Here is a 14,056-nt window from a genome sequence, read left to right on the forward strand (position 1 = left end):
GTGAGTCTCTGTGGTCTCTTTTATCACCACTGACAAACTCTGAGCCAGGTGAGACAGTGAGTGTGTGTGTGTGTGTGTGTGTGTGTGTGTGTGTGTGTGTGTGTGTGTGTAAATGAGCCCTCAGGTCTTCAATGTGTGTCCACGTTTGCTCTCACAGCCTCCACCAGGTGGTCTATCGAGTCTCCCACCTGGTCTGCAGCCTCCAGAAGCCCCGCCCTCTTTCTCTCACCTGGAAACATGAAGTTAAAGAGTGACGGAGAGAATGGTGTGAGCTTCAGGTTCCTCACAGACAGTCTGTAAAAACCAGCATCATACATCTCACTGCCGCAGAGTTTCAAACAATAATTTGCTGATCAATCGGGAAGTTTTACACTTGTGACAAATATTTATCAATATTTATCTGTTTATTAATACCTGGAGACTTCCTGTAGATTCTAAAAACCACTGAGTCAAAACTGAACCAGTCTTATTTAGTTATTGGTTTTATTGTTTATTCTGATATTTTCATTAATTAAATCCATTAATTTCCATCCTTCATATTAATTTAATACGATCTGTATGAGGTTGTTCTTTATTTTTTATAATTAATATAAGACTCACCTGTCTGTCTCTCTGTCCACCTGTCTGTCTCCATCACCGTCTTCAGTCTGTCCACAGTCTCCTGCAGCAGCTTCTCTGGACTACAAATCCCATAATCCTCTTCTTCTTCTCCTTCAGACAGGCAGGTGTCTTCTACCTCTGTCCCTGCCTCATTTGCTCCATCCTGTTTTCCTACTGGACGACAGAGAAGCCTGTCGCTTGCAGGCTCCTCCTCCTCTTCACAGAGCATGTCATGTGACGGAGGTGTGTCCAGGTGCATTGTGGGAGATGGAGTTTGTTGTTCTTCCTCACTACACTCGTCTTCTGTCTTCAGCAGCACTTCTTCCTGTTCACTCTCCTCTTCCTCGTCATCTGTGTCAGATGTTAGCGTGACGTGTTCTCTCTGCGCATCAGCATTCTGTGGCGTGTTGTCGTCAGCGCTCTGTGGTGTGTCGTTGGCGAGTTGTTGAGCCTCCATCTTGTTCAGAGCCTGTAGGAGAGACAAACAACTATTGCAAAATATCAACTAAGACTCCCAAGATGCATTTCACTAACCAACAGCCAATCATTGAGCTTTAATAAGTTTACATTTACTTGTTTATGTTTATGTATTTGTATACTGCGGAGCTGCGGCTCGGTTTTCACGCAGGTGACGTTTAGGTGTCACCCGTATGTTAACCCGGGTGTCTACCCATGTGTGTACCCGTGTGTCTACCCGTGTGTCTACCCGTGTGTCTACCTGTGTGTGTACCTGTGTGTCTACCCGTGTGTCTACCAGTGTATGTACCCGTGTCTACCTGTGTGTCTACCCGTGTGTCTACCCATGTGAGTACCCATGTGTCTATCCGTGTGCCTACCCGTCTGTGTACCCGTGTGTGTACCCGTGTGTCTACCCATGTTTTACCTGTGTGTCTACCAGTGTGTGTACCTGTGTGTCTACCCATGTTTTACCCGTGTGTCTACCTGTGTGTCTACCTGTGTGTCTACCCATGTTTTACCCGTGTGTCTACCTGTGTGTCTACCTGTGTGTGTACCTGTGTGTGTACCTGTGTGTTAACCTGTGTGTCTACCTGTGTGAGCATGCCCTGCAGACAGAGGTTGTTTTCTTTCAGTGTCTCCATGGTAACCTCCATCTCAGAGCACCTGTCCTCCAGGATGCCCTGCTCTGATTGGACAGTGAGCCTCCACGCCTGCAGCTGCTGCTCCAACAACCTGAGAACAACCACAGAAGAAGACGATGACCCGATACTCCAGACCGGTCTGTGATTGGTTGATTCTGTGAACTGTGTCTCCAGACTGGTCTGTGATTGGTTGATTGTGATCTCTCACCATTTGTCTCTCTGCAGGTTTCTGACCTCAGTGATCAGAGCCGCCGCCTTCAACTGATCAACAACACATTATGATTATCGATAATCAATAAGAATCGTCAACATATAGATCATGTATTGATGAGGTTAATTAGAGGTCACCTGCTGAGGCTGCGTCTCCTCATCAGTCTGCAGAGCTATAGAGGAGCAGGGAGGAGATCGCACCGAGGCATTATGGGAAACATCTCTGTCAGAGGAGGAACTGTGACTGACAGCTGAGGCAGCCAATCGCACGGAGGAATGAGAGGGGGGCGGAGCCCTGACAAAAAAACTTTAAATTATTAAACGGTGTTTAACGAGAGCGTTTAATCGTTAAAACTTATGTTTAATAAGGGATGATGTCACCTGTTCTGAGTATCTCCTGGCTCCGCCCACATCAGGACCCTCCCCCTTTCAGCCTCTCTCTGAGCGTATCGCTGTGGTAACACAGCATGACGAGCGCTGTGCACTAACGAGGACAGAGTCTCTCTCCAGGTGGGCTGACAGACACAAAGTGACAACTGTAATGTTACCTGTGTGATGGTACCTGTGTGTGTTTACCTGTGTGTGTTTACCTGTGTGCAGAACTCGAGCACTGGATGGTGAGTTTTGTGTTTTCTCGTCTGTCTGTCCGTCAGGAAGCAGCTCTGACACACGTGAATGTTCACACACTTCATGCAGCGATACCTGAACACACACACACACGACTGAAGGACCTGTGTTTATTGGCTACATTTGAAAGAAAGCGCTCTGATTGGTGAATGTTGGCTCACCTGAGTCCAGTGATGGGGAAGGTCTTGCAGGTGTGACAGCGGACACTGTGACTGACGCTCTGACTGACGGACAGGCGATACAGAGTGGGTAGCCATAGCAACAAGTGTGGTTCGCTCTGCAGCCATGACAACACGTGTTGTTCACCTGCTGTCGGGGTCAACACCTGTAAACACGCAGAGTCAGTTTGTCGCCATGACGATCACCAATCAACTGCAGCTGAGGTTATTCTTTGTGTTCTCACCCCGTTAAAACATGACCTCACCGCCGGCTCCACAGCACCGAAGATTCCTTCTTCCTGCACCGCCGCAGGAACCTGAACACACCAACAAGCATTAGACAGAGAGAGAGAGAGAGAGAGGAGAGGGCATGCTGGGAAACGTAGTTTGTTCTGGGTTTTCTTTTTTACCTGGCTGAGGTCCTGCAGTAAAGATCTGAGTCCAGACCTGCTGACTGATCCTGAACTGTTCTCTGCAACACTCACCAGAGCTGCAAACACCACGTAAGACAGTACTTTATTCTGAAGGGAACACAGTACTTCCTGACAGTCAACATGACCAGTGTATTTAATTCTGAAAGTCAGGCAGAGTGAACTTTTGATTTTTAGAATAAACTGATGACAGGGAGAGAGGAAGGTTCTCACCTCTGTATTTTACCAGCAGAGTGTCAGCTGACAGAGCGATGAGAGCAGTTTGAAGAGAACCGGCTGATACAGAACCAGGCTGACTCCTGAAATATAATATACAGATGCTCCATGAAGGTTCTCACTCATCCAGGTCATTGTGATTCTAAGTGCTGTATCGTAGGCAACTGGACGTTTTTCAGTTTCTTGATATAGCAATATATATATGTATGTATATATACAATGTATGTATATTTGCTATATTTGCAGACTATATTTAAAGTCTGTATATTTAAAGTCTGTATATTTGTTAACTGTATATTGCTGACTGTATATTTGCTGACTATATTTACAGACTGTATATATACATGTATACAAATATATATACATATATACATATACATACATATGTATGTATATTTGCTATATTTGCAGACTATATTTACAGACTGTATATTTACAGACTTTATATTTGCTGACTGTATATTTGCTGACTATATTTACAGACTGTATATTACTCTGACCTGTCATACAGTCTGAAAATCAACCTGCAGGTCTCCTCTGGAGCCTCCACAGTCACATGACCTGGCACTTCCTGTGACACGCTGTGGAACATCCTGTTAAGGGTTCGGGTCACTTCCTCTCTGTTCAGCCACACATCCTGCGGTGGCTTAGCTCCACCCATCGATACGAATGCCAGTGTGACATGTCGAACAGACACGACATCCACTGACAACACACAGACACACAACATCAGGTGGCAAAAGACTAAGACAGGAAGTGGAAAATAAAACATGACAGAAGGAGAGAATTTCAACATAACAGGAAATAACAAAAGTACAACTCAGTACCAGACTGCACATATACACACACTGACTGCACATATACACACACTGACTGCACATATACACACACTGACTGCACATATACACACACTGACTGCACATATACACACTGACTGCACATATACACACTGACTGCACATATACACACACTGACTGCACATATACACACTGACTGCACATATACACACTGACTGCACATATACACACACTGACTGCACATACACACTGACTGCACATATACACACTGACTGCACATATACACACACTGACTGCACATACACACACACTGACTGCACATATACACACACTGACTGCACATATACACACTGACTGCACATATACACACTGACTGCACATATACACACACTGACTGCACATATACACACTGACTGCACATATACACACTGACTGCACATATACACACACTGACTGCACATATACACACTGACTGCACATATACACACTGACTGCACATATACACACACTGACTGCACATATACACACTGACTGCACATATACACACTGACTGCACATATACACACACTGACTGCACATATACACACTGACTGCACATATACACACACTGACTGCACATACACACACTGACTGCACATATACACACACTGACTGCACATATACACACTGACTGCACATATACACATACTGACTGCACATATACACACACTGACTGCACATATACACACACTGACTGCACATATACACACACTGACTGCACATATACACACACTGACTGCACATATACACACTGACTGCACATATACACACTGACTGCACATATACACACACTGACTGCACATATACACACTGACTGCACATATACACACACCGACTGCACATATACACACTGACTGCACATATACACACACTGACTGCACATATACACACACTGACTGCACATATACACACTGACTGCACATATACACACACTGACTGCACATATGCACACTGACTGCACATATACACACACACTGACTGCACATATACACACAGACTGCACATATACACACACTGACTGCACATATACACACACCGACTGCACATATACACACACACTGACTGCACATATACACACACTGACTGCACATATACACACACTGACTGCACATATACACACTGACTGCACATATACACACACTGACTGCACATATACACACACTGACTGCACATATACACACTGACTGCACATATACACACACTGACTGCACATATACACACTGACTGCACATATACACACACTGACTGCACATATACACACACACACTGACTGCACATATACACACACACTGACTGCACATATACACACACTGACTGCACGTATACACACACACACTGACTGCACATATACACACACACTGACTGCACATATACACACACTGACTGCACGTATACACACACACACTGACTGCACATATACACACACACTGACTGCACATATACACACACTGACTGCACATATACACACACTGACTGCACATATACACACTGACTGCACATATACACACACTGACTGCACATATACACACTGACTGCACATATACACACACTGACTGCACATATACACACACACACTGACTGCACATATACACACACACTGACTGCACATATACACACACTGACTGCACGTATACACACACACACTGACTGCACATATACACACACACTGACTGCACATATACACACACTGACTGCACGTATACACACACACACTGACTGCACATATACACACACACTGACTGCACATATACACACACTGACTGCACATATACACACACACACTGACTGCACATATACACACACACTGACTGCACATATACACACACTGACTGCACGTATACACACACACACTGACTGCACATATACACACACACTGACTGCACATATACACACACTGACTGCACGTATACACACACACACTGACTGCACATATACACACACACTGACTGCACATATACACACACTGACTGCACATATACACACACACACTGACTGCACATATACACACACACACTGACTGCACATATACAGTAATAGTAAAAATACTAATAATAGTAATAATAGTAATAAAGGTGGTTTCAGGACTCACTGTGACAGAGTTTCTGCAGAGACAGAAGCTTCATGGAGACTCTGTAGACGGATGGACGGATTTCATTTAGTCCTTCTGAAATGACAAATAAATATCAATAAAAACATTTAACAATAATATTTGTACATCAACACTGTGACTATGTTTTGTCTTCACACAGCCGTGAACAGTAGAAGTCAGTAGAGATGAGTTTACCGATGCTGTCCAGATCCATGCTGAGTTCCATGTGATGTCAGTCTGAAAAAAATCCAGACACGTCACAATAATTATTAAATAGGACTAATTAATTATATGTACTGCTATTAGAGAACCCACAACGATGTTCTGGTGTTAGATAAAAAGTAGTTCAGCAAAAACAAAATCCAGTTTCCAACATGTGACCAGAAACAGTAGATTATAGATGGAACACTAGAAACAGACTCACCACCTTCCTTTCGGGGATGAAACAGACAAACTGAAGCTGCTGAATTATGAATGAAGGTCTCATTTATCATCACAGCTGCTTCTCACCTGTCAGCTCCACTCACCTGCTGTCTGTGGACCAATCAGCAGCAGGCAGCGTGCTGACATCAGGAGATCATTCTGAGGAAGTGACGAGTCACAAACTAAAACAACTGTTACTGTATGAATGCGTTTCTTAAAAATAAACTGTCCACATGTCCAGGAAAACACGACATGAGAAGGGGAATCATGAGTTTCTCCAACATTAACCTGAGTTCAGGCTTCTGCTTTGACCTTTGACCTCTCCAAGGGGGGGGGGTATACAGAATATTTTCTGTATTTTAAATCATCATGTATCTTCAGAGGAAGCCGACTGAGAGGCTGAATTAGTAACAAGAGTGGCCTGATGCTGAAAACACACTCGGTACCTCCTCTGCTCTTTGTCTCTGTTGCCACTGAAGCTGATTGTCTCTGTCTCTGAGCTCTCTTTGTTTCTGGGTCGTTCGAGGACAAAACACTGCAGCTTTTCTTCTGCACTGAGATAAACGCTGAAACACAGAGCCTCTCATCCACCACCACCATCACATCATCACATCATCACATCATCGGCCAGAGCTGGAACCATGCTGACAGTCTGCAGCCATGCTAGCAGCTCTGTGAAGCTGGATTCTGAGATAAATGCTAACATCAGCTGGCTAATGTGGAGGTTTAGTTTACCATGTTCGCAGTCTTAGTTTAGTGTGTTAGCATGCTAAACTCAGCCCACCTGAGGCTGATGTGAAGTCATCAATTTTGCAGGTATTTGGTCATCATCCAAAGTATCGGACATTTAACATGTTGAGCTGATGATGGCGCGAGTTCAGAGGACATAACATCAGTCAATAACGTAACATAACTTAACAAAGGTTATGTTATGAAGTAATGTTGAGTTATAGACTAATGTTACATTATTAACTAATATTATGTAATTGACTAATGTAATGTTGTTAACTCATTTTATTAACTAATAATGTTATGGACACATGTTATGATATTGACTAATGTTAATTTATTTTTTAATGTTATGTTGTTAACTGATGTCATGTAATTTACAAATATTATGTTATTGACTATTGTTACATGATTGACTATTGTGTTATTGACTGTTAAAAAGATGGTTTTATTGTGAAATGACAGTATCTGTCAGGCCTGATCTCATGTTTGCAATCCTCTAATATTCAAACTGTCATTTTAATGAAAAACAATGAAAACAATGAAAGTGATTGATTGAAACCGTCTCCTCCCAGTGGACGTGGCCTCTCCGCTGTCAGTCAGAGTATCCACTGTGTCTCCTCTGTCCTCAAATCAACAACAGAAGTAGTGCTGAACTGCAGTATTACTGCTGCTGCTGCTGGGTGAGTTCACACTGTGTTAGTTAGTCAAACGTTTGTTCAGTGTTATTGTCTCCACATGAATGAACATTCTGCTCTGGTTCCAGATGAGTGTGTGAGCTGTGCTGAGTAGAAAAATGAAGCGCACCCTGGGAATCTGTCTGGTGATCTGCTCCGCTCTGATTGGACTTGGTACGTTTGATATCTTCTTTGTTCCATCTGATCATGGATTTCCTCATTTCAAGGTTTGATTCAGCTTCATCACATATGATGTACAATCATCTCAGATCAAGTTTAAGATGTGAACAGAGTTTTGGTCACTGCCAGTTTAAAATGTTGGCAGTGTACTTTTCTGCAAAGCACCGGTACGTTAACATCTTAACATGTAAGAGGAAACGTTCCATATCGACAGTTGTACTTAATGCATCATGTAAGACGATGGTGGTGGAGTTACAGGTGAGACGGCTGCAAAGCCAGACACCACTGTTGGAGCTGGGGTTAAAACATCTGTAAGAGTGAAACCACTGGATATTTATAACGGGACATTGAGGTGTTTTCCAGCTGTGTTTGTGGCGACAGAACCAGGTATTTTCAGACAAAACATGATGTTTTCCTGAACCAACCAAGTGGTTTTTGTGCCTAAACCTAACTTGAACATAAGCAAAGTGTTAAGTATGAAAAAAGGTTTTCTTTTCCAATATTTATTCTGGCAATAGATTATCATGAATAAAAGAAATGTGGTCATAGTTACATATTATTTTGTAAACTAATTACATAATCCTGTTACTACACAATCCTACACACACACACACACACACACACACACACACACACACACACTTTGCAGCATGTTTTAAATGGTTTTGATGTTTTGATGTTGTTTATTGGTGTGAAAGCTTTAAATTGCTCTGAACTAACGATGGACTCTGAACTTCCTGACCCTTAGGTCAGAGATTCACAGAATTTAAACATTCAAAATCAATTTAATAATTTTAGTCGCTAGATACCGGCCGGCTAAATACGCCCGATTTATTTCATCCAGATCCAGGCATTATTTCCTGAGAGATTAACCAAAATCATATCTCACAATGTTGAAGAAAGTAAGAAACAATTCCTGGATCCGTCTCTTTATCAGTTAGCGAGGTCTATTCTGGGCTGAGACTCATCCTCCAACCAACCAACCGACCATCAAACACATTGGAAACAAAACCCCTTCACTCTATGAGACGTGTTTATTTCCACCTTGATGAAGGGTCAGTTACACACTGTAGAGGATGGAGCTGTGTCAGTGCTGCTGCTGTTTTCTATTTATAATACTTACTGGAGTCACTTCTCATTGTTTTTATTCAATGTCTTTCTGGTTACCATATTATATTTTCAAACAGTATATGTCACCTTTACAAGACAAAGGGAGGACCAATGAGGAAAAAGTGTGACAGAGCTGCTAACATTAGCATGAACCCTGAGTCATCAAAGTAGAAGCAGATTGTTTATATGAGGAACGTTTTATGTTTCAGGATCAGCCATCCGCTGTTACAGCTGTAAGGACTACACCGCCAGCTGCTCCAAACAACGAGACTGTAGCTACGATGACGCCTGTCTTACACTCACCGAGAGAGGTAACCGTACACCTCGACCTGTACCATAACCACAGACAATACTGGACTCTGGTTAGCTGAGCTTCAGTGGTTCAACTGTTTGTGTTGTGTTTGTCGTGCAGGTGGGATGACTTACCGTCAGTGTCTGAAGTATTCAGACTGTGAGTACAGCCGACTGGCCCAGATGTTCCCCCAGGTAACCACGACTCTACCTGCCATCAGACATCCTTCTCATCTGACCCAGGGCTCAACTGTTACTGACAGATCACATACAGCAACGTACAGCGACATACAGCGACATACAACAACATACAACGACATACAACAATATAGACACCACACAGTGAATCATATAGACACCACACAGTGAATCATATAGACACCACACAGTGAGTTATATAGACACCACACAGTGAGTTATATAGACACCACACAGTGAATCATATAGACAACACACAGTGAATTATATAGGCACCACACAGTGAGTTATATAGACACCACACAGTGAATCATATAGACACCACACAGTGAGTTATATAGACACCACACAGTGAATCATATAGACACCACACAGTGAATCATATAGACACCACACAGTGAATCATAAAGACACAACACAGTGAATCATATAGACACCACACAGTGAATCATATAGACAACACACAGTGAATTATATAGACACCACACAGTGAATCATATAGACACCACACAGTGAGTTATATAGACACCACACAGTGAATCATATAGACACCACACAGTGAATCATATAGACACCACACAGTGAATCATAAAGACACAACACAGTGAGTTATATAGACACCACACAGTGAATCATATAGACAACACACAGTGAATTATATAGGCACCACACAGTGAGTTATATAGACAACACACAGTGAATCATATAGACACAACACAGTGAATCATATAGACAACACACAGTGAATCATAAAGACACAACACAGTGAATCATAAAGACACAACACAGTGAATCATATAGACAACACACAGTGAATCATATAGGCACCACACACAGTGAATCATATGGACACCACACAGTGAATCATATAGACACCACACAGTGAATCATATAGACACAACACAGTGAATCATATAGACACCACACAGTGAATCATATAGACACCACACAGTGAATCATATAGACACCACACAGTGAATCATATAGACACCACACAGTGAATCATATAGACACCACACACAGTGAATCATATAGACACCACACAGTGAATCATACAGACACAACACAGTGAATCATAAAGACACCACACAGTGAATCATATAGACACCACACAGTGAATCATATAGACACCACACAGTGAGTTATATAGACACCACACAGTGAGTTATATAGACACCACACAGTGAATCATATAGACAACACACAGTGAATTATATAGGCACCACACAGTGAGTTATATAGACAACACACAGTGAATCATATAGACACCACACAGTGAATCATATAGACACAACACAGTGAATCATATAGACAACACACAGTGAATCATAAAGACACAACACAGTGAATCATAAAGACACAACACAGTGAATCATATAGACAACACACAGTGAATCATATAGGCACCACACACAGTGAATCATATGGACACCACACAGTGAATCATATAGACACAACACAGTGAATCATACAGACACAACACACAGTGAATCATATAGACACCACACACAGTGAATCATATAGACACCACACAGTGAATCATATAGACACCACACAGTGAATCATATAGACACCACACAGTGAATCATATAGACACCACACAGTGAATCATATAGACACCACACACAGTGAATCATATAGACACCACACAGTGAATCATACAGACACAACACAGTGAATCATAAAGACACAACACAGTGAATCATATAGACAACACACAGTGAATCATATAGACACCACACAGTGAATCATATAGACACCACACAGTGAATCATACAGACACAACACACAGTGAATCATATAGACACCACACAGTGAATCATACAGACACAACACACAGTGAATCATATAGACACCACACAGTGAATCATACAGACACAACACACAGTGAATCATATAGACACCACACAGTGAATCATACAGACACAACACAGTGAATCATAAAGACACAACACAGTGAATCATATAGACACCACACAGTGAATCATATAGACACCACACACAGTGAATCATATAGACACAACACATGAATCATACAGACACAACACAGTGAATCATATAGACACCACACAGTGAATCATAGACACCACACAGTGAATCATACAGACACAACACAGTGAATCATATAGACACCACACAGTGAGTCATATAGACACCACACAGTGAATCATATAGACACCACACAGTGAATCATATAGACAACACAGTGAGTTATATAGACACCACAGTGAATTATATAGACACCACAGTGAATTATATAGACAACACAGTGAGTTATATAGACACCACAGTGAATTATATAGACACCACACAGTGAATCATATAGACAACACACAGTGAATCATATAGACAACACAGTGAGTTATATAGACACCACACAGTGAGTTATATAGACACCACAGTGAATCATATAGACACCACACAGTGAATCATATAGACACAACACATGAATCATATAGACACAACACATGAATCATATAGACACAACACAGTGAATCATATAGACACCACACAGTGAATCATATAGACACCACACAGTGAATCATATAGACAACACAGTGAGTTATATAGACACCACACAGTGAATCATATAGACAACACAGTGAGTTATATAGACAACACAGTGAGTTATATAGACACCACAGTGAATTATATAGACACCACACAGTGAGTTATATAGACACCACAGTGAATTATATAGACACCACACAGTGAGTCATATAGACACCACAGTGAATTATATAGACACCACACAGTGAGTTATATAGACACCACACAGTGAGTTATATAGACACCACACAGTGAGTTATATAGACACCACACAGTGAATTATATAGACACCACACAGTGAGTTATATAGACACCACACAGTCAGTGAATATATGAAAGTGTGTATATGTATATAGATGATGACTTGTGAACATTTTAATGATGCTGATCTGTATTTCAGTGAAAATTGATGGTTAATTCAAACCAGACCTTCCTGAAGCTGCTGACTTGTTCTTCCACCTCATCAATAACTTTATTGATCATCCCCAGGTTTCCAGCTTTACCTTCAAGTGCTGCAACTCTGACCTGTGTAACTCCGCCCCCTCCTCTGCAGTGAGCTCTGTGATTGGTCTGTTGGCCTCGGTGGCCGTCATGTGGTGGTGCATTCACTGAACAGTGTCGACGCCCCCGCTGCTAGAAGCTTCTCTAACTCATTCATTATAATTATTTCTATGATGTGAAGAAACAGTTTCAGCAGCTGAAAACATTTAAAGCTTTCTCGCTCAGTCATTTTATCAATATTCATATTGATCACATCTGAAGCGTTTGATTGATTACACATTAGGAGTTCACAGCTTTCTCACTCTGTTTGTATTTAGGAATAAAAGATGTGAGTCAACATGAAACCTTAGCAACACATTATTTTACAGGTCAGCTACTTTATCATTAATAATAATTAATAAAGTTTCCTGAAGAGAACGAGGTGAGTTCATCATGAAGACTTCACACACATGAATCTGAATTCTCTTTAGTCTCACATTGTTATTGTCACAGTAAGTTGATCTCTTCAGAAATGTTTGCATGTGAACGTGTTACAGGAGGAAAATGGTTTTAATGTAGTTTATAATCACTCCATAATATGAGTTTCAGTGTCAAACCGATCAAAACCACATTTTATAATAAGATATATAACGTGTATATTTACACTGAGACAAATGTTCTCCATTCATCATGTGCTGCAGTGTATTCATGGATGTAATAGATTACTTTGATCATGAAGACCTTGACCCTTCAGACAGTTCTGAACAGTCTGTTTTCTCCTGAGTGGATTCATGGACGTTTATTGTGGACTGACATCAGAAATGAGTTCCAAGATTTAAAGAAAAATTTCCTTAAAAATCAAACTTGTTTAACCAAAATATTACATTCTTTTAAACCCACATAAATACCATTCATTTAAAGAGACGTTATGTTTAATAGTAATTTAAACTACACGGAAACAGGAAACTGCACCTTTAACTCCAGACCTGTCAAAATAAAGTGTTAAACTTTGAAAATGATGTGAGGCTGCTTCGCTCTTTAACTCTGTTTGAAATGAAAACAGCTTCACAACAATACGTGTACATGAACATTAAATCAATAAATGGTGACAAACATACAGAGTCTCTGACTGATTGATTAGATACTGATGA

The 14,056-nt window shown here is 41.4% G+C and overlaps 1 protein-coding gene across 1 annotated transcript; it reads left to right on the forward strand.

The window, feature by feature from the left end:
• The first annotated feature begins 8,215 nt into the window (after nt 1-8,215).
• cd59a (CD59 molecule (CD59 blood group) a) lies at nt 8,216-13,037 on the forward strand. Its single transcript, XM_073462628.1, has 4 exons — nt 8,216-8,270; nt 9,596-9,697; nt 9,799-9,872; nt 12,915-13,037. The coding sequence occupies exons 1-4, from the start codon at nt 8,216-8,218 to the stop codon at nt 13,035-13,037; spliced, it is 354 nt and encodes a 117-aa protein (XP_073318729.1).
• The last annotated feature ends 1,019 nt before the right edge of the window (nt 13,038-14,056 follow it).

The sequence above is a fragment of the Pagrus major genome, chromosome 24 (assembly GCF_040436345.1).
Source record: "Pagrus major chromosome 24, Pma_NU_1.0".
In the NCBI taxonomy this organism is placed as follows: Eukaryota; Metazoa; Chordata; class Actinopteri; order Spariformes; family Sparidae; genus Pagrus; species Pagrus major.

Excerpts from the sequence above, each read along its gene's own strand:
- cd59a (XM_073462628.1), top strand. The coding sequence starts at position 8,216 with ATGAAGCGCACCCTGGGAATCTGTCTGGTGATCTGCTCCGCTCTGATT. Across the intron at positions 8,271-9,595 it reads CTCCGCTCTGATTGGACTTG|GATCAGCCATCCGCTGTTAC; the intron begins GTACGTTTGATA and ends TTTATGTTTCAG. Across the intron at positions 9,873-12,914 it reads TGGCCCAGATGTTCCCCCAG|GTTTCCAGCTTTACCTTCAA; the intron begins GTAACCACGACT and ends GATCATCCCCAG.